The sequence below is a fragment of the Gadus macrocephalus genome, chromosome 7, assembly GCF_031168955.1.
Source record: "Gadus macrocephalus chromosome 7, ASM3116895v1".
In the NCBI taxonomy this organism is placed as follows: domain Eukaryota; kingdom Metazoa; phylum Chordata; class Actinopteri; order Gadiformes; family Gadidae; genus Gadus; species Gadus macrocephalus.
In genome coordinates this window covers 952,247-973,998 of record NC_082388.1, presented here as the reverse complement: position 1 = coordinate 973,998, position 21,752 = coordinate 952,247, and the positions used below count along the sequence as shown (strand labels likewise).

The 21,752-nt window shown below is 47.9% G+C and overlaps 1 protein-coding gene and 1 long non-coding RNA gene across 4 annotated transcripts; one reads left to right on the top strand and one right to left on the bottom strand.

Moving 5' to 3' along the window:
* The first annotated feature begins 1,675 nt into the window (after window positions 1-1,675).
* dnpep (aspartyl aminopeptidase) lies at window positions 1,676-20,693 on the top strand. 3 transcript variants are annotated; one of them, XM_060055522.1, is made up of 15 exons: window positions 1,676-1,789; window positions 1,997-2,084; window positions 4,232-4,320; window positions 8,375-8,488; window positions 8,872-8,997; window positions 9,727-9,851; window positions 10,258-10,342; window positions 10,629-10,736; window positions 10,979-11,056; window positions 11,222-11,302; window positions 13,384-13,529; window positions 15,644-15,683; window positions 16,072-16,173; window positions 17,290-17,457; window positions 20,436-20,693. In XM_060055522.1, the coding sequence occupies exons 1-15, from the start codon at window positions 1,784-1,786 to the stop codon at window positions 20,484-20,486; spliced, it is 1,407 nt and encodes a 468-aa protein (XP_059911505.1). In that variant the 5' UTR covers window positions 1,676-1,783; the 3' UTR covers window positions 20,487-20,693. The 3 variants fall into 3 exon arrangements, with proteins under 3 accessions (XP_059911505.1, XP_059911506.1, XP_059911508.1); XM_060055523.1 differs by lacking the exons at window positions 17,290-17,457; window positions 20,436-20,693 and adding an exon at window positions 17,041-17,124; XM_060055525.1 differs by lacking the exons at window positions 1,676-1,789; window positions 1,997-2,084; window positions 4,232-4,320 and adding an exon at window positions 6,319-6,381.
* On the bottom strand, window positions 13,592-15,206 carry LOC132460776 (uncharacterized). Its single transcript, XR_009526432.1, has 3 exons — window positions 15,092-15,206; window positions 14,485-14,617; window positions 13,592-13,622 (listed from the first exon to the last, which is right to left on the bottom strand). It is a non-coding gene; the product is annotated as an uncharacterized LOC132460776 (long non-coding RNA).
* Window positions 20,694-21,752: the final 1,059 nt, after the last annotated feature.

The window sequence follows — 21,752 nt, the reverse complement described above, 5'->3', positions numbered from 1 at the left end:
GTATATAAGGTAAGATGTATAGATATCTAATGTATTCATACATTGTTTATGTAGGATAAACGGATTTATGTTTAAACTGACAAACCTGGGCCTACCACTCAACATCTGCACCTGGATTAAGGACTTCCTGTCTGACCGCCCCCAGAGGGTGCGGGTAGGCTCCAACACCTCCACAGCCCTCAGACTCAGCACCGGGTCCCCTCAGGGCTGCGTGTTGAGCCCCCTGCTCTACTCCCTCTATACTTATGACTTTATCCCCGTTCACCCCAGCAATGACATCATAAAGTATGCGGACGACACCACCGTGGTGGGCCGCATCTTGGGGGGAGATGAGACTGCATTCCGGGACGAGGTGGAGCAGCTGAGCAAGCAGTGCAAGGCTAATAACCTGCTGCTGAACCAGCTCAAAACCCGGGAGGTCATCATCGACTTCAGGAGGAAGAAGACTGCGATCCAGCCCCTGCTCATCGACGGTGGCTGCGTGGAGAGGGTCGCAGCTTTCTGCTTCCTGGGGGTGCACATCCAGGAGGACCTGTCCTGGAGGACCAACACCACAGCCATCATTAAGAAGGCACAACAGCGACTCTATTTCCTGAGAGTCCTCAGGAACTACCACCTTAGGGAGGAGTTGCTTGTGACCTTCTACCGCTGTTCAGTGGAGAGCATCATCACATATTGTATCTGCGTGTGGTTCTCCAGTTGCACAGCTGCAGAGAGGAAGGCACTACAGCGGGTCTTTAACTCGGCCCAGAAGATCATCGGCTGCCCTCTCCCCTCTCTGGAGGAACTGTACAACACCCGCTGCCTCAAGAAGGCTACCAAGATCTCCAAGGATCCTACCCACCCGGGTAACGAACACTTTGTGCTGCTGCGCTCAGGGAAGCGGTTCAGGACTATGGCTGCACGGACAAACAGACTTGTATCTAGTTTCTACCCCAGGGCCATACAGGCGTTGAACGTTGCCAACACCTGACCTTGTACTATGGTACACGCCCATAACATGTGGCAGCTATTGGGGAACTGTGCAATTCCCTTCGAACAATCTATTTATTTATCTATTTATTTATCTATTCATTTATATTATTATATTAAATATTTATTTATTTTCTAAGGACTGTTTTTTCAAGTCATTCAACTGCACTTTAACTCAGTTTTAGTTAGATTTATATTAGATGTGTTAGTTTTCGTTAGATATATAAGTGTTTTATTTATTTTTTATTTATCATACTGTATATATTGTTTATGTATGTTCCTTGTCCTCTTTTTCATTAAGCACCTGGGGGGAGCTCTCCCAAATTTCGATTTACCTGTACCAGTACCTGTATTTTGACAATAAAGATAATTCATTCATTCATTCATTCATTCATTCATTCATTCATATGTATGCATATATAGCCTATTCATATATTGTTTCTTCAACATAAAAATAGCTGACCGTTTTTTTCCCACTTCTCGGGGATTATGTTCCCAGTGTTGATCTCGGACGTCTGGTCACTTATAGCATCTAGCCTATAAGAATATTATATTACTGTTAAGCCAACTATGAATAATAAAACACGCCAAACCATGTGTCCTGCTTTAGCAACACGTATGACAAAAGCGTTCGATGCTCCGTCTATGATGTATTACCATAGACATGCATGAAACCCATGTCTATGGTATTCCCCTCCGGTCCGGCGGAAGGCGCTGTGGCTCAGTCATTTAAACTCTTCTTCTGAGTGACAGCTGACGACTCTCGCTGTCACCCACGCTCTCCTCCCGTCCCGGTCTCAGAGTCCACTCCATGCAGGTAGGACCCATATGATCCCTAGACTTGAGTCCGTGTTAGTTCCTCGTTCTCCGTCACTTTGTAGAGGAATCTGTCTGCAGTGTAGCTCCAGAAGCTAACGCGTTAGCCTCTGGAACACTTCTTCTGTGGAAAGGACTCAGGATCCAAGTATCTGCCCAGTACCACCCGACCTAGTTAACCCCCGACCCGACCCTAACCTCCCTCCAGGCGCTCATCATGAACTCCAAGGAAGCGGTCCAGAAAGCGGCAAAGGAGTTCCTGACGTTCGTCAACGCAGGGGTCTCCCCCTATCACGGTAAGACCCCCTCCTCGACCAGGTCCTAGACCTGCTGGACCCCCGGTCTTCATGCTACACCATTACTCGATTAATTAAAGGGTTAATGGCTTAAAATTGCTGTAGGTAAAATATGAGAGCTAAGAGAGGGAGACGAAAAGAGCTAAACCCTGTTAGGTCTTCATCTTACCTCCATCTCCAGTACCATGCATGACATTTATGTGGAGATCACTGCAACTAAGCTGTCCTCAGAGTGTTTGACAGAGTGGGCAATAAAACCTGAGATAGGAAATGCTGCAGTCAGTCCCTACAAAATTAATAAACGCATGCGAATGTTTTCCTACGGAACCCGTAAAGGGACAGCGGGGAAAATAAATCAAAATGAAACGTTTCTCGTGAGCACGAGAAAGTATCTGGTGCGCACGAGAAAGTATCTGGTGCGTACGAGAAAGTAACTCATGAGCACGGGGAGTGTGTGTGTGTGTGTGTGTGTGTGTGTGTGTGTGTGTGTGTGTGTGTGTGTGTGTGTGTGTGTGTGTGTGTGTGTGTGTGTGTGTGTGTGTGTGTGTGTGTGTGTGTGTGTGTGTGTGTGTGTGTGTGTGTGTGTGTGTGTGTGTGTGTGTGTGTGTGTGTGTGTGTGTGTCGTCAGCGAGCGGGTGGACGAGCGAGCGATAGCGTGCGTGTCAGTTTAGTGAAGTAATGAACGAGTCCGGTTGTGTGTGAGAATAAAGTAGGCCTACCCAGCCTGTGAATCGGTGGCCGCTTCATTCCGACCTATAAGCAGACCCACTGTCGGTCAAAGTGAAGGATGTTGCCCCCGAGAGAGCATCGGCCCTGGAGGGAACGTCTCCCCTGTGCTCCTCGGTCTGGGAGCCGACAGCAGGAAAGGTGTAATTAACCATCTCGTAGTTGGTGGCGGAGCGCAAGAGAGTATACGTGATCCAATAATTTGAGATAAAAATAAAGTACATTAATTTGAATGATTTAAGCTTGTGTGTGATTTATCGCGGGCACGGGCACTCACAAGCTAAAATCATTCAAATGAATGTGCTATATTTTTATCTCGCACTATTGGAGCGCGTACTCTTGCCTCCAACTACGAGATGGTTAGTGTGCCTTATAGGTCGGGATGAAGCGGCCACCCATTCTTGACAAGCTGGGTACTTTATTCCATGGGCGTAAATTTGGTCTCAGCTTTGGTAGGGACACTTCACAGACGTAATCCCAAATCACTAGACTGCATCATGCTGAACAATCAATACTTTATTAAAATAAAATCTATATTTACATGTGCACTTATTCATATTTAAAGTACACACACACACACACACACACACACACACACACACACACACACACACACTGCCAGTGATATGCGTACGATACTTTCTCGTGTGCACAAACATACTTTCTCGTGAGCACCAGATACTTTCTCGTGAGCACCAGATACTTTCTCGTGCTCACGAGAAATGTTATTCTTTTTTTTTTTTTATCCCATGTCCCTTTACGGGTTCCATATTTTCCTATATTAATGTTATACTTTCATTATTTTTTAAGGTTTGTCTTCTTGCCCTAAATCAATTTAAAACCAACTGCAATACTTTGTGAATAGTGTGCTGTAAAGTTGCTCACAGAGATGGTTGTTAATGATCTACTTGAAGTGACTCTCATAAAAGTTATTAATGATCAGAAGTCCGCTAACAGTTGAAGGTCTCTATCTCAACAGGAGGACATATCTTATCTTGACTAGAATCTGCTGAGGCAAGAACTTGTACTATTCTGATATGGACCTTGAGCTGGACAGAATATTTCATAACGTGTTTCCATCTGAAACCTCTGATTCAGTCTTTTCTGAAGGGGAAGGAAAGTAGTCATGAGACACGATTGCGCTTAGGTTTTGGGAAGTGGGTAATGGGAAGAATAATTCACAAAAGTTCAAACTAAATGAAATTGAATGAGTTCTCCTCCTCCCTCCCTCCTCCTCCTCCTCCTCCTCCTCCTCCTCCTCCTCCTCCTCCTCCTCCCTCTATCACCTCAACCTCCTCCTCCCTCTATCACCTCAACCTCCTCCTCCTCCCTCTGTCACCTCAACCTCCTCCTCCTCCCTCTGTCACCTCAACCTCCTCCTCCCTCTGTCACCTCAACCTCCTCCTCCTCCTCCTCCCCAGTGGTGGAAGAATGTAAGCGTCGTCTACTTGCCGCTGGCTTCGTGGAGCTGAAGGAGTCTGAGCAGTGGGACATCAGGCCGGCCAACAAGGTACCAACCACTAGGGCTAGCATCAGCTAACCTAGCCCCATGCAGAGCTAGGACTAGCATCAGCTTACCTAGCCCCACGCAGCGCTAGTGTTAGCATTAGCATCAGGAGTCTGAGCAGTGGGACATCAGGCCGGCCAACAAGGTACCAACCACTAGGGCTAGCATCAGCTAACCTAGCCCCACGCAGCGCTAGGACTAGCCTCAGCTAACCTAGCCCCAAGCAGCGCTAGTGTTAGCATTAGCATTAGGAGTCTGATCAGTGGGACATCAGGCCGGCCAACAAGGTACCAACCACTAGGGCTAGCATCAGCTAACCTAGCCCCATGCAGCGCTAGGACTAGCATCAGCTAACCTAGCCCAACTCAGCGCTAGTGTTAGCATTAGCATTAGGAGTCTGAGCAGTGGGACATCAGGCCGGCCAACAATGTACCAACCACTAGGACTGGCATCAGCTAACCTAGCCCCACGTAGCGCTAGTGTTAGCATTAGCATCAGTATAGGAGTCTGAGCAGTAGGACATCAGGCCGGCCAACAAGGTACCAACCACTAGGGCTAGCATCAGCTAACCTAGCCCCACGCAGCGCTAGGACTAGCATCAGCTAACCTTGCCCCAAGTAGCGCTAGTGTTAGCATTAGCATCAGTATAGGAGTCTGAGCAGTGGGACATCAGGCCGGCCAACAAGGTACCAACCACTAGGGCTAGCATCAGCTAACCTAGCCCCACGCAGCGCTAGGACTGGCATCAGCTAACCTAGCCCCTCGTAGCGCTAGTGTTAGCATTAGCATCAGTGTAGGAGTCTGATCAGTGGGACATCAGGCCGGCCAACAAGGTACCAACCACCTAGGGCTAGCATCAGCTAACCTAGCCCCACACAGCACTAGGACTTGCATCAGCTAACCTAGCCCCACGCAGCGCTAGTGTTAGCATTAGCATCAGGAGTCTGAGCAGTGGGACATCAGGCCGGCCAACAATGTACCAACCACTAGGACTGGCATCAGCTAACCTAGCCCCACGTAGCGCTAGTGTTAGCATTAGCATCAGTATAGGAGTCTGAGCAGTAGGACATCAGGCCGGCCAACAAGGTACCAACCACTAGGGCTAGCATCAGCTAACCTAGCCCCACGCAGCGCTAGGACTAGCATCAGCTAACCTTGCCCCAAGTAGCGCTAGTGTTAGCATTAGCATCAGTATAGGAGTCTGAGCAGTGGGACATCAGGCCGGCCAACAAGGTACCAACCACTAGGGCTAGCATCAGCTAACCTAGCCCCACGCAGCGCTAGGACTAGCATCAGCTAACCTAGCCCCTCGTAGCGCTAGTGTTAGCATTAGCATCAGTGTAGGAGTCTGATCAGTGGGACATCAGGCCGGCCAACAAGGTACCAACCACCTAGGGCTAGCATCAGCTAACCTAGCCCCACACAGCACTAGGACTTGCATCAGCTAACCTAGCCCCACGCAGCGCTAGTGTTAGCATTAGCATCAGGAGTCTGAGCAGTGGGACATCAGGCCGGCCAACAAGGTACCAACCACTAGGGCTAGCATCAGCTAACCTAGCCCCACGCAGCGCTAGGACTAGCCTCAGCTAACCTAGCCCCAAGCAGCGCTAGTGTTAGCATTAGCATTAGGAGTCTGATCAGTGGGACATCAGGCCGGCCAACAAGGTACCAACCACTAGGGCTAGCATCAGCTAACCTAGCCCCACGCAGCGCTAGGACTAGCATCAGCTAACCTAGCCCAACTCAGCGCTAGTGTTAGCATTAGCATTAGGAGTCTGAGCAGTGGGACATCAGGCCGGCCAACAATGTACCAACCACTAGGACTGGCATCAGCTAACCTAGCCCCACGTAGCGCTAGTGTTAGCATTAGCATCAGTATAGGAGTCTGAGCAGTAGGACATCAGGCCGGCCAACAAGGTACCAACCACTAGGGCTAGCATCAGCTAACCTAGCCCCACGCAGCGCTAGGACTAGCATCAGCTAACCTTGCCCCAAGTAGCGCTAGTGTTAGCATTAGCATCAGTATAGGAGTCTGAGCAGTGGGACATCAGGCCGGCCAACAAGGTACCAACCACTAGGGCTAGCATCAGCTAACCTAGCCCCACGCAGCGCTAGGACTAGCATCAGCTAACCTAGCCCCTCGTAGCGCTAGTGTTAGCATTAGCATCAGTGTAGGAGTCTGATCAGTGGGACATCAGGCCGGCCAACAAGGTACCAACCACCTAGGGCTAGCATCAGCTAACCTAGCCCCACACAGCACTAGGACTTGCATCAGCTAACCTAGCCCCACGCAGCGCTAGTGTTAGCATTAGCATCAGTATAGGAGTCTGAGCAGTAGGGCTGTACCCTGAAAGTCGATGATTCGAATCATCAGTCGGGAAACCTCGCAGTCGACTCAGAGAATCTGAGTCGACTGCGGGGTTTCCCGCCATCTTCCTTTCATCGTTTTTTTTTTTTTTTTTTTTTTTCGTCAGTGAGTGGTGTGTAATAAAACTGAAAATAGAAAACATTAAAAGGCACAGGAATAACATTTATATGGATAATAATTATAATTATATATTTTAGTAGGACTGATGTGGCACGACGTGTGCTGAAATGGATACAAATTTAAACCAGAGCGGTTGGTGGTTTTACTCTAGCAAATACTACCATAGCCTAAAACCATGTCTCAGAAGACGTCAAGAGTGTGGCGACATTTCAAACATTTAAAGGACAACCGTAACAAAGTGAAATGCAAACTTTGTATGCAAGAATTAGCTTTTCATTCAACCACGTCTAACAAGAGAAGCTTTATTTAGACACTGTCCATGTCACTGTGGCGATTGATTCATTGTAACTTTGTATGCTAGACAGAATCTCAGAGGGAAGCGGCTGTCTCCCCTTACATTATTGCTACATTTTCTCTAGGAGCGCAGTCAGTAAGGCGACACCGCTCTCTCTATTTTTTCGGGCTCAATAAATGCAATCGGATCGTGAACACGGGGCTCATATGGTGGATTATCCACGAGCCTATACATATGCCCCGTGTTCATTATCGGACCGCATTATGGGCAGGAGCCTAATTAAAACCAACAGGAATAAGTTGGCTACAATTCCGACGAGTTTGATTGACAGAAAACTGTTCAGGTGAGAACGTAATGAGCGTAACGCACTAGCATATATAAAAGGCCTATAGAATACCAAATCAGAGTGTTAATAGAAAGTATTACAATAGTCGAATCTCTGGACTGAAAAGGCAGATCTGATTCGACTCAGAAAATTCAGAGTCGGGGACAGCCCTACTGAGCAGTAGGACAGGCCGGCCAACAAGGTCTGTAGCCACCGCTAGGGCTAGCATCAGATGACCTAGCCCCATGCAGTGCTAGTGTTATCATTAGCACCATTAAAGGAGTCTGTATCCCTGCACAGCTAGGGTTAGCATTAGCTGTCCTTTATCATTGACATAGGTATCTCTGTATCCCATTGGAGCTAGCATTAGCATCAGCTAACATATGATCTGCAGGGCAAGGGTTAGCATTAGCATCAGTATAGGAGTCTGTACCACCGCTAGGGTTAGCATCAGCTAACCTATCCCCATGCATTGCTAGTGTTAGCATTAGTGTCAGTATAGAAGTCTTTATCCACAGCTAGGGTTAGCATTAGCTGACCTTTATCATCAGTATAGGAGTCTGTATCCACCGCTAGGGTTAGCATTTGCTGACCTTTATCATCAGTATAGGAGTCTATCCACCGCTAGGGTTAGCATTAGCTGACCTTTATCATCAGCATAGGAGTCTGTATCCACAGCTAGGGTTAGCATCAGCTAACCTATCCCCATGCATTGCTATGTTAGCATTAGCGTCAGTATAGAAGTCTGTATCCACAGCTAGGGTTAGCATTAGCTGACCTTTATCATCAGTATAGGAGTCCATCCACAGCTAGGGTTAGCATTAGCTGACCTTATTGTTAGCATCTCTGGGTGCCACCACCAGGCGGGGGATGTGAACGGTCTTCATGGTTACCGACTTACCGTGTCGCCGGTAACCGTACTAACTGTAACTTCCTGTCTCTCCCGCAGTACTTCATGACCAGGAACTACTCCAGCCTCATCGCCTTCGCCGTCGGTGGGCTCTTCCTCCCCGGCAACGGCTTCTCCATGATCGGAGCGCACACCGACAGCCCCTGTCTCAGGGTAAGCCCCGTCCCCGCCTCAGGCCCCGCCCCCCTCATAGACAGCCCCACCCCGGTACTGACTGGTGACCTGTCATTGGTCGGTGTGTAATTGGCTGGTTCAATGATGACCTATGCCTGTCTGATGCACCAGAGGTTGGTTATTATAGCCACTGATTGACTTCTGTTTCTCCTATTTTCATCAAGATGTAGAGTTAACGTTTATTACAATTATTTTTGTTGGTATTTATGATTCTCTTGGTTATTGAAAGATGGATAGTTAGTAAAGCAAAGACCATTTTAAGTTAATTAATCAATGGCATCTAGTGGCCTGAGTAAGAGCTACAGTTATGGCAGTCTGTCGCCCCAGGTGAAGCCTCTCTCTCTGTCTGTCTGTCGCCCCAGGTGAAGCCTCGCTCTAAGAAGACTTCCCAGGGGTGTCTTCAGGTGGGGGTCGAGTGCTACGGCGGAGGGATCTGGAATACCTGGTTCGACCGCGACCTCACCGTGGCCGGCCGCGTCATGGTCAAGGTAGGATATGGGGTCACGACCTCAGGGTCAGGGTAGGGTCAGGGGTCACGACCTCAGGGTAGGGTCAGGGGTCACGACCTCAGGGTAGGGTCAGGGGTCATGACCTCAGGGTAGGGTTAGGGGTCATGACCTCAGGGTCAGGGTAGGGTTAGGGGTCACGACCTCAGGGGCAGGGTAGGGTTAGGGGTCACAACCTCAGGGTCAAGGTAGTGTCAGGGGTCACGAACTCAGGGTAGGGTTAGGGGTCACGACCTCAGGGTCGGGGGGCACGAGTTCAGGGTCAGGGCAGGGTTAGGGGTCACAACCTCAGGGTCAGGGCAGGGTAAGGGGTCACAGGTTCGGGGTTCAAACCCCTTCAGCTTTGGGTCCCACAGGACCCCTAAACTAACTGCCTCCTCCTCTCCTCTGGTCCTGGTCCTGTCTCTCCTCTGGTCCTGGTCCGGTCTCTCCTCTGGTCCTGGTCCTGTCTCTCCTCTGGTCCTGGTCCGGTCTCTCCTCTGGTCCCGGTCCGGTCTCTCCTCTGGTCCCGGTCCGGTCTCTCCTCTGGTCCCGGTCCGGTCTCTCCTCTGGTCCCGGTCCGGTCTCTCCTCTGGTCCCGGTCCGGTCTCTCCTCTGGTCCTGGTCCGGTCTCTCTCCTCTGGTCCTGGTCCGGTCTCTCTCCTCTGGTCCTGGTCCGGTCTCTCTCCTCCGGTCTCTCCTCACTGGTCCTGGTCCGGTCTCTCCTGGTAGGTGGGAGAGCGTCTGGTCCATCGTCTGGTCCACGTCGGTCGTCCCATCCTCCGTGTTCCGCACCTGGCCATCCACCTGCAGAGAGACATCAACGACAGCTTCGGCCCCAACAAGGAGACACACCTGTGAGTGGCAGGCAGACAGGCAGACAGGCAGACAGGCAGACAGGCAGACAGGCAGACAGGCAGACAGGCAGACAGGCAGGCAGGCAGACAGGCAGGCAGGCAGACAGACAGGCAGGCAGGCAGGCAGGCAGGCAGGCAGGCAGGCAGGCAGGCAGGCAGGCAGGCAGGCAGGCAGGCAGGCAGACAGACCATGGTACTATCTCTGTAGCTTTAGCCCCAGGTCTTGATGAGGGTAAACCACCCCACGCTCAGGTGTGTGTGTGTGTGTGTGTGTGTGTGTGTGTGTGTGTGTGTGTGTGTGTGTGTGTGTGTGTGTGTGTGTGTGTGTGTGTGTGTGTGTGTGTGTGTGTGTGTGTGTGTGTGTGTGTGTGTGTGTGTGTGTGTGTGTGTGTGTGTGTTGCCTCAGAGTGCCAATCCTGGCCACGGCGATCCAGGCAGAGCTGGAGAAGGACGGAGCCTCATCTGGGAACGCCGTGGACGCCAAGACCACGGTAACACACACACACACGTAGTACTTAGAATCATGCAGATGTACTTAAAGACCCAAGAAACATACACACGTACTTTGAATCTTACACGCCTCATTCCAAACACTAACCCCATTCACTGCATCTCTAACCCCAACCCCCACTTCTGCACGCTGGGCCAGTGAATGATGAGCTCCTCTTCTCACCCCAATGCCTGTCTCTGTCTCTGTCTCTCTGTCTCTCTCTCTGTCTCTCTGTCTCTCTGTCTCTCTCTCTCTCTCTGTCTCTCTGTCTCTCCCCCCCCCTGTAGGCGGAGAAGCACCACCCTGCTCTGGTCCAGCTGCTGTGTGAGCAGCTGGGGGTGGAGCCAGACGCCCTGATGGACTTTGAGCTCTGTCTGACAGACACACAGCCTGGGGTGAGACCCAACCACCCACTGGAGGGAGGGAGGGGAGAGAGAGGGAGGGGGGAGGAGAGAGGGAGGGGGGAGCGAGAGCTACTAATTGTCTGTGTTCTTTTTAATTTTATTTAAAAGGGCCTATCTCGACGTCACCATTTTAAACAGATGCCACCAGATTGTAGCTTCACGCTAATTAGCATCTGTAGACCCTAGCATGTAGCTTATAGCGTGTAGCCTCCTGACCTCTGACCTCTCCCCAGGTTCTGGGGGGCGTCTACGAGGAGTTCATCTACGCCCCGCGTCTGGATAACCTGCACAGCTGCTTCTGCGCCCTGGAGGTGACCTTTAACCCCCCCTGCTTCACCTCTGACCCCCCCTGCTCCACCTTTGACCCCTACCAAATTCAAACCCCCCCCTGCTCTAACTTTGAGCCCCTCCTGCTTGATCTTTGACCCCTGTTTGACCTTTGACCCCTCTGCTCAACCTTTGACCCCTTCCTTTAGGGTCTGATTGAATCCTGTGTCGGAGACACGCTGACCTCTGACCCAAACATCCGCATGATCAGCCTGTACGACAACGAAGAGGTACACACACACTCTCTCTCTCTCTCTCTGTGTCTGTGTCTGTGTGTGAGAGAAAAAGCATGATAAATATCTCTGTCTGTCCTTGTGTGTGTCCGTCCATTAAAGCGAATGAATTACGCAAAGTATATGGAATAAGCACAATACATACAAAAAAATACAACCTAACTGGTTCATGCATTTAAATGATAACTCCCTAGAAAGTGTTCTTAGAGACTCTCCAAATACTCCTGACATTCTTGTTGTTGATGACCTTTTAAAAACCATTGTGATTCAGGAAGTGGGTTGTTGCTTTGACATGTACTGTATATGGACCTGTGATTTTCGGATTTATTGTTTTAAATACCAGCCATTAATACATGATTTAACAGTTGGTGGTTATGGCACAAATCTAGTTGTTGGCCTTGGACATGTTCATAGACTCGGTGTTAGAGAATTGTAAATTGCTGGACTCCATAAGAACTCTAAGCAAATAGCCAAATACTGCTCTGTGTCAGCAATCATAGGCAGTCGGCATGGAGATGTCATCTCTACCCATAACATAACTATATATTTACCAAATATTATAGGGCCCTATGAAATCCGTTTTATTTTTTTCCGAATTCCGTTTTATTTTTTCCCAAATTCTGTTTTTTCCGTTTTAATTTTCATGAATTCCGTTTTTACCCTTAAAGCTATTAAAATCATCAGAACGAGTGTCAAATAAGTGCGAACGAATACAATTTAATCAGATAGAAGACTACATTTATTAAAACATCACAACATTGCACTGTTATTAGTGCTTCAAATAAAAACAACATGACATAAATATTAAAGTGCTTATAAACTCTTTCTTTATAAACTCAAATTGTTGTTTGAAGGGGCGTGCCCTGGCTACGGCGTTCATTGTTTTTTTATATGGATTTTGGACTTCAAGTGGTCATCGCATGTATCTTTGCGTTTCCAATCGATAGTATGTTGACATATTCTACAAAACAGCTGATCAGCTGAGTGATAGAAGTGTTTTGGATATTGTTCGGCTCAGAATTTGGGGTTAGAACCGAATTACGGGCGCTTCAACTTCTTCGGCTTCTTGTTAGGAGCGGGACCTATTGTTTGCGTGGTGGACCGGGGATTTTTTTTTAACATTGTTGTGGGAGTGACTGCTAAACATTCAGTGACGTTAATGTCACCTGTGCCGTTTCCCTTTTCCCTCTAAACTGAATTTCACCAAAATAATGGCGAATTACGCTGCGTTCCGCTGCATATTGTAAATGTGACGTGCGATGTGCCTTGTCCCCGTTACATGTTATATGTGCTGAAGAACAGGAACCTGCTGGAAATCAGTTATTTTACTAAGACAGGCCCATTTTAAATTGTAACTTTGTTACTTTTAATACTTTCCTGCTTAATAAAAAAAAAAAAAATTATCAGTAGATTCCGTTTTTATTGTCAGATTCCGTGATTCCGTCCGCGTTTTCGTTATCGCGGAATTCATCGGGCCCTAATATTAGTGCTGTCAGTTAAACGCGTTATTAACGGCGTTAACGCAAACCAATTTTAACGACGTTAATCTTTTTAACGTCGATTAACGCAACGTATTTTCTTTTTTTTCTTTGGCTCAAAACAAAGAAGCAGTAGCCTGACTGCTATGTTCAAGGCAGTATGTTTGTATGTTCATCGTTTAATTGCACTATAGGCTTTTTTTTTGTATCGTCCTATTTTGATCAGTATATGCCAATGTTGTAATCAATAAAAAAACATTTGCACAAGGCAAGCCGATGCCCTTCTCCATGTTGATAAGAGCATTAAAATGAGAAATTAATGGGACAAGGAAATCAAGGGATATTTAGTAGAGAATTTTTTTTGCGATTACTTATTACCTGCGATTAATCGTGAGTTAACTATGGTATTAATGCGATTAATCGCGATTAAATATTTTAATCGCTTGACAGCACTACTATATATACTATGTATTTATCTCCACTGATTCATTTGGTGGTGGTGTTTGTGTTGTTGTGGAAGACACACCAGGCTCTTTATTATACTTGGGTGGTGTTGTGGTACTGGTCGTTCCAACGTGTGTTCTGGTGCTCGGCCACCAGGTGGGGTCGGAGAGCGCCCAGGGTGCCCAGTCCAACCTGACGGAGATGGTGCTGACCCGCCTCTCCTCCTCCGCCTTCCATCGGGCCGCGCCCCTCTCCTTCATGCTGAGCGCCGACATGGCCCACGCCGTGCACCCCAACTACCAGTAAGACCAGTAACTACCAGTAACTATCAGTAACTACCAGTAACACCAGTAATACCAGTAACACCAGTAACTACCAGTAACTACCAGTAACTACTAGGGGTGTGACGATACACTCGGCTCACGAGACGAGACACGATATTCGGTTCACGAGATCGAGACGAGACGAGATTTTAAGAAAACTACAATGACAAAATATATGACTGGACCAACAGACTTTTATTTAACCGAGTTGCACATGCATTTTGAAATGTTTTATTATAACTCTTAACATTCATGAAATTGAAACTAAAACTAAAATGTATAAAAGTTGAAGTAAAATAAATTAAATTAAATAATTCTTTTTTTTCAAGTGCAAACAATATGTGCAAAACCAAATCAAAGTTCTACTCCATCAATACAGAGTGCAAATAGTGCAAACAGATTCTGACCAAGTATGTCACTGACAACTAGGTATTGTCCGTGTCTTATCAGTCACTCTACTGCCATTCATAATTTCCGCCGGGTACCCAAAATGCTGCCAAACAAATCATTTAAAAGTGGCGGGGGCATCTTCGACGGTAATACGGGTATTTTCCGACGTCATTCTGGCTGCCTATGGCTGCTTCCCCTGCTTCCCCTCCTTCTCCTCCTCTTCTTCTTTTCCTTCTCCTTCGTAAGGTTCTGGCAGGCTAGACGTATCAAAGCCGCATTACTGCCCCTACAGGCCACAAATAGAAGTTTGGATAGCTCAGAAATCTCGCGAGACAGATTTTTAACGCAACGGGTAATATCGTCGAGTTTAATCTCGCGAGATCTCGTGGCACGAGATCTCGTCACACCCCTAGTAACTACCAATTACTACCAGTAACTACCAGTAACACCAGTAACTATCTGTAACACCAGTAACTATCTGTAACACCAGTAACTATCTGTAACACCAGTAACTATCTGTAACACCAGTAACTACCTGTAACACCAGTAACTACCAGTAAGACCAGTAACTACCAGTAACGACCAGTAACTACCAGTAACACACCCTAACGACCAGTACCACCAGTAACTACCAGTAACACACCCTAACGACCAGTAAGACCAGTAACTACCAGTAACTACCAGTAAGACTAGTAACGCCAGTAACTACCAGTAACACCCCAACTACCAGTAACACCAGTCACACCCCAACTACCAGTTACACCAGTAACTACCAGTAACACCAGTAACTACCAGTAACACCCCAACTACCAGTAACACCAGTAACAACCCAACTACCAGTAACTACCAGTAACACACCCTAACGACCAGTAACTACCAGTAACACCAGTAAGACCAGTAATGCACCCCAACTACCAGTAACACCAGTAACTACCAGTAACTATCAGTAACACCCCAACTACCAGAAACTACCAGTAACACCCCAACTACCAGTAACACCAGTAACACCCCAACTACCAGTAACACCCCAACTACCAGTAACGCACCCTAACGACCAGTAACTACCAGTAAGACCAGTAACGCAACCCAACTACCTGTAAGACCAGTACCACCAGTAACTACCAGTAACACCAGTAACACCCCCTAACTACCAGTGAGTGAGAGCAGTAACACCAGTAACGCACCCCAACTACCAGTAAGACCAGTAACACACAACCTACCAGTTAGTACAAACTACCATTCAGTAACGACCCAAACTACCCAGCCTGGCTAAGGCCAGACCTCTTCTCAATCTACATCGAGGAGAGGTCTGGGAACCACACATTCATTGTCTTCTATTGGAGGCGCGGTTTAGGATTGCCCGGAGCTGTTTATTGGACGCTACGAATGTATATCATATGAATCTGTACGTAGCTCATAGCCAATCGTATCGATTATACCAGATGACGTATGTAGAGCGACAGAAATTTGATGAGGACGAAGACGATGGGTGTGTCGCATCAACGTTGTCATCGTCTGGCCGTCCCTCCCCGTTCTGTGATTGGTTCCCTATCTCAGGCGAAAATCGGATCCATGGAATCCAGGCTGCCTAGCAGCAAAATAAATCACGGGCAAGGCAGCCTGGGTATACCCAGGCTACAAACTACCAGCCGCAGAGCTAAACAAAGGGATGTTTTCTGACCAGTTTTTATTTTCTTCTACAGGGAGAAGCACGACGAGAACCACCGACCATCTTTCCACAAGGTGGCGCCACACCCTCCTATATAACACTCCTGTATAACACCTTCGACTGTGTTCAGAGGGACTGTGACTCATCTCTCTAGTGTTGAATTACTGATGGTGAAGTTGAGAAAGTTTAGAAAAGGGTTGGTTTTGGTAGAAGGTTATTTATTGATTGTCGTTTAAATCTATATCTTTGGAATTATGTTTTGTTCCTGATTTGAAGATGATAACGATGACATTGAGACGGTCGTGTAGATCTGTGCGCCTTTACTTTGGTAACGGTCACTCTGTGTGTGTGTGTGTGTGTGTGTGTGTGTGTGTGTGTGTGTGTGTGTGTGTGTGTGTGTGTGTGTGTGTGTGTGTGTGTGTGTGTGTGTGTGTGTGTGTGTGTGTTCTGTGTCCTCTGCAGGGCCCGGTGATCAAGTTCAACAGTAACCAGCGCTACGCCACCACCGCCGTCACTGCAGCCATGCTCCGAGAGATCGCCAGCAGGGTGGAGGTCCCCCTCCAGGTAACGCGTACGCTAAGGCTAATGCTAACCCCACAGCTAACGCTAACTCCCCAGGTAATGCGTAGTGGCGCATGCCTCATTCCAAGAGAGTTCACTGGAGATATCGGCCCAGTGTCGATACTTTAATTGATAAAGTAAGGCGCTCTAAACCCTGCTCCACGAGGAGGCGCTCTACACACGAGTGAGGGGATCTTGAACCGACGTTTGGGATGTTTGGGACATATGTTACGACCCCACCTCGTTAAGGGGGGGAAAGGCAAGTAACACACACAACCCGGTGGTTTGGGATTGTAATTATTGTGCTTTATTATAATCCGACAAAGGAATAGACGGGAACAACCATCAGAAAAGGGCCGCCAGGTGCTGTCAAAGCAAAGAAACAAATATAACCAAAAGAGAACTCCTTAAAATAGAATGGAGCTACCTATCTAATAACTAAATACGAATAGTCCTAAAACAAACCCTAACTGGCTACTCTAGCATAACGAAACATACAAATGATCAGCACCACCTAAACCTAGTGTGGCTAAACAGTGACAAACCTAAATGAGAGTGCAAGTGAACAACATCAGTATAGGAGAGATTCCTCTTACCCTGGCCCAAATCAAGTCCAGCACTTTACCTTCTCACGGTCATTTAGTATTCAGCATTAGACATCGTGATGTATCGTTCTAGGTTTTCCAACGATGTATATCGATTATCGCTGTCTGGCGATATTATCGGTATCGCGGGCCATGTATCGTATCGTTAGGTACTCTGTGATCCCCAACCCAAGCTCTGTGATCCCCCCCCCGGGACTAACGATAGCCCGTTAGTCCTGGTAATGCTAACCCTGAAGCTAAAGCTAAGCTAACGCTAAATCCCCAGGACGTGATGGTGCGTAACGACAGCCCCTTAGTGCTGGTAATGCTAACCCTGGAGCTAAAGCTAAGCTAACGCTAACTCCCCAGGACGTGATGGTGCGTAACGTCAGCCCCTTAGTACTTGTAATGCTAACCCTGGAGCTAAAACTAAGCTAACGCTAAATCCCCAGGACGTGATGGTGCATAACGACAGCCCCTTCGTGCTGGTAATGCTAACCCTGGAGCTAAAGCTAAGCTAACGCTAACTCCCCAGGACGTGATGGTGCGTAACGACAGCCCGTGCGGGACCACCATCGGGCCCATCCTGTCGGCCCGGCTGGGGGTCCCCGTCCTGGACGTGGGGGCGCCCCAGCTCTCCATGCACTCCATCAGGGAGATGACCTGCACCTCTGGGGTGCTGCAGAGCACCACCCTCTTCAAGGTACACCACCCTACAATACACCACCCACACTACACTACCCTACAATACACCACCCACACTGCACTACACCACCCTACAATACACCACCCTCATTACATTACACCACCCTACAATACACCATCCACACCGCACTACACACAGAGCACCACCATCTACACCACCCACACTACACTACACACAGAGCACCAACCTCTACACCACCCACACTACACTACACACAGAGCACCACCCTCTACACCACCCACACTACACTACACACAGAGCACCACCCTCTACACCACCCACACTACACTACACACAGAGCACCACCCACACTACACTACACACAGAGCACCACCCTCTACACCACCCACACTACACTACACACAGAGCACCACCCTCTACACCACCCACACTACACTACACACAGAGCACCACCCTCTACACCACCCACACTACACTACACACAGAGCACCACCCTCTACACCACCCACACTACACTACACACAGAGCACCACCCTCTACACCACCCACACTACACTACACACAGAGCACCACCCTCTACACCATCCACACTACACTACACACAGAGCACCACCCTCTACACCATCCACACTACACTACACACAGAGCACCACCCTCTACACCATCCACACTACACTACACACAGAGCACCACCCTCTACACCAGTGGTTCCCAACCTTTTCTCCAGGGCCCCCCTAATTCACTTCTGATTTCCTCCCCGCCCCCTCCCCCCATAACCATACATTTCTGTGTTTTGTAGGGATGGGCAAAATGATTCTTTTCCGGGAACTAGTTCTTTCAGTTCAGTTCACTATAACGATTCATTTATTTGATTTGGTCGTTTTGATTCGTTCGTTACGTCAGATTACATCTTAAAAAAAATAAAACAAAATAAAACTATTTTTTATAATTATTATTATTTTTTAATTGGTCATGGGTCCGGATAGGACCGTCAAGACCGCAGTCCGCCGTTTGGAGATGCCTGCTATAGAGTATATCGAACGTCCCACCAATATTTATACCACTTGCTTACTCTCTATATTTCATTCATGGTTTTACATTTATAATTTTATTTTACTTTACATTTAATTCTTCATTGTTCAGGCATTACAGAACTTGCATGGTCATAAATAAAAAATACGAACTGCAGTTTAATTTCTTTGTTTGTTCTTAAATTGATGTAGAATGGAGCAAAGACTCATGGGATTGGGAAATGCGTTTATCCAATAAACAGATGGAGGGTTAGGCAGACAGAGAAAGCGCGCATATTCGACGGTACCGCCTTGTCATTGGTTTACCCAGGTGCCATTCCAACACCATTGCTACCTCTCATTGGCTGAATCTTTGAGCACGTTGTAGACTCAATCAATATAAGTCGCGGGGAGACGGAGCTCTGTTCGTTTGTATATTTTATTTTCGTGACCATATGTTTGGTTTATGTGAAAAAAAAAGAATCAAAGAACCAGTTCTTCTTGTTTTGGGGAACCAGTTCTTGTCGTTCACGTTCGGGATTCGTTCGTTGTAACGAATCAGTCGCGACCGACACATCCCTAGTGTTTTGTGCCTTTAGTTAATAAATGTATTATTTTTGTAGCTTACGGTGCATGGCATTAGTAGGCCTACATTCATTAATGTGAACCTTGGGCTTGCGTACCCACAGCCAGGGCTGGTGTGTCAGGTGTAATAAGCGTGACAGCCGGTCCAAAGTCGTGCACCTCCAGTCTGTTGCGCGCTGACCTGTCGCTAAGCTCCGCCCCTATAACGCAGATGAGCCAATGACATTCCAGCCTCAACTATACTCGGACATCGGCTCGGACTCGGACATAATTGTTATATTATGCCTCCTCCCTGTTATTAAAAATATCAGGGAGGTGGCATAATGTAACAATTAAATGGATTTATGTTTGTGTCAAAAAAATATACATGGTCAAACGATGTGCTTTGGGTACATGTAACACGGACAGTCGATATCCCGAGAGGCTGCAGAATGGGGTATAATTCATCCCTTCTCCCAAGCCACAACAGGACCAGAGAAAGTGTACAATGTGGATCAGACTAGACGCGTTTACATGGACACTTCTGATCCGATTAGAAGTGGAAGAACAGCTCAATCGGAATATAAAATGATCATATATATGCCTCATTTGGAATACAATCACCTGATCGGAATAGAATTCCATGCGGAACAGAAGAGGTGGTGTAGTCCCCTGTAATCGACATGTATACACTTATTCCGATAGGTTTGGGGTGGGTGCGGCTACTTTTTAACTTGGAGAGATGGCATCAGCAGCTGCAGTAGTTCTCAGTTGGTCCGTCTGTACTTTTATGTACACCGAACTGGACCGCTGACAAGGAAAGTGGATTTTTTGCCTGATTCCCGCCTTTCTTATCAATCCGCAAGTAGTCCGGTAACTTAGCAACCCCAGTGTGTCCGGTTGCTAAGCGACGCCAACGTCTTTGGCAGACTATTTCTCTGCTGATGAACACTACGAATGGTAATTGTAAAAAGACAGCACTTGTCGGGGCTTATTTTCCCAATAATCACCAGGCGTGCTGTACATTATCCCTTACAGAACAGCACTGTTTGCGGCCGTATTCTTTGCGATGGTGGAGGGGGTAGAAATAAAGTTTGGACGAGAAGCTGACGTCGCTGTGCTGTCCTCCTTCTTCAGTTCTTTCAAGCTCGATGAGCTGTTATGTCAGGCACGGGCACACTGCTACTGCATTCGCTACATTCTGAAATTGCGGCACTGCTCGGACGTCAATTTGCCTCTAGCCGTCAGAGGCTTCACGGCCCCTCTTAGCTCTCTGGGGCTCCCCCCCAGGTTGGGAACCACTGCTCTGCACCACCCACACTGCACTACACCACCCTCTTCAAGGTAAACACCGAAATGTGTTGTTTAGCCGTTAGCCGCTAGCCTCCCCGGTGGTTCAGTTCATCCGTCGGTGGAGCTCATCCATTTTGTTCTCCCCAGGCGTTCTTCCAGCTCTTCCCCACCGTGAGGGCCCTGCTGACCGTGGACTAGACCTGTAGACCGGACCCCGAGGGCTGTAGACCCGACCTGGTCCCTGTGGTTCACCAAAGCGCTCAGCAGGGGGCGCCTTTGAGGAACAGGACCTTCAAGTGGTCGCCCCCAGACCCTGGTCCAGGGGGTCCGCACAGTCCTGGACCCCACGTGGGGACCTCCTTCCTGAGGGAGGGGACCAGCTTTTGAATAAAACGGTTCACTGAACTCCTTGGTCTGAGATGTCTTCATGGAGCTAATTAAAGTACAATTACCTATGTTTATAATTCCTATTGTTTTGACAAATGCCAAAATGTCAAATGTCTAAAATATGCTAGTCTACTGACCTACATTTGCATTTTTTTCAATTAAAACCCGCCAGTATCTCTGTTAACATGTTGCTAACATGGTTCTGGTGATGGATGCTCTGTGTTTAACATGGTTTAATTAGTGCATGGAGGGGTGTGTCGTCATGACGCACGTTCACATTAGGGGCGCTCGTCGCTCCCCACGGCGCCGTCACTCATACGAACACACATGCACTTCCACACCCGTCGGTGTGCTTTGATCACGGAGCGTGTGGAGAGAGACCCCTGCCGTCACAGCTGCGCGCGCAGCCACTCCTCACCACCGCACTCGTTCTCTGGCGATGGCGGGAGTGTAAGCTGCGGTTAGCGGCTCCAATCTGCGGCTTTCCCGGGAAAACATGAGTTCCGCGCGGCTTTGGCGCACGCTGTGCCTGATGGCGCTAACGTATCAGCTGGGAGCGGCCACGCGATACGGTGAGACTAATTAGAATAATTTGATATATTAAAGATAAATCTTTGATAAGGCTTTATATTGTTATATTGTATGTTTGTTGACGGACACTGTCCTTTTCTGTCATAATTCACCCATTTTTGTGCTATAATTGGTCAGAATACCACGTTTAACTAACTTTACATTAATTAGTATACATTATGCGTTAATCTGCATTTTGTTTAATGAGGTTAAGTTGTTAAAGTGTCTAGTTCGCAGGTTGGATAACAACTTGGACGTTATTCGGCGAATCATGAAGTGTTTACCTGAGGGCCGAAACACACACATACTACTCTCTCACACACACACACACACACACACACAATAGACGTTATTGTTCATGTTGTCTTAGGTCTAGATTGTAGCGTTAACGATGCAGCCTCAATGTAGGATGTTTGGCCCGGTGATCAACACTTGTAGGCCGGGTTGTGTGTCAGCCATGTTGTGTTGTGTAGTTTGTGGTGTATCGGCCATGTTGTGTTGTGTTGT

Excerpts from the sequence above, each read along its gene's own strand:
- dnpep (XM_060055522.1), top strand. Across the intron at positions 9,852-10,257 it reads CCCAACAAGGAGACACACCT|AGTGCCAATCCTGGCCACGG; the intron begins GTGAGTGGCAGG and ends GTGTTGCCTCAG. Across the intron at positions 13,530-15,643 it reads GCCGTGCACCCCAACTACCA|GGAGAAGCACGACGAGAACC; the intron begins GTAAGACCAGTA and ends TTTCTTCTACAG.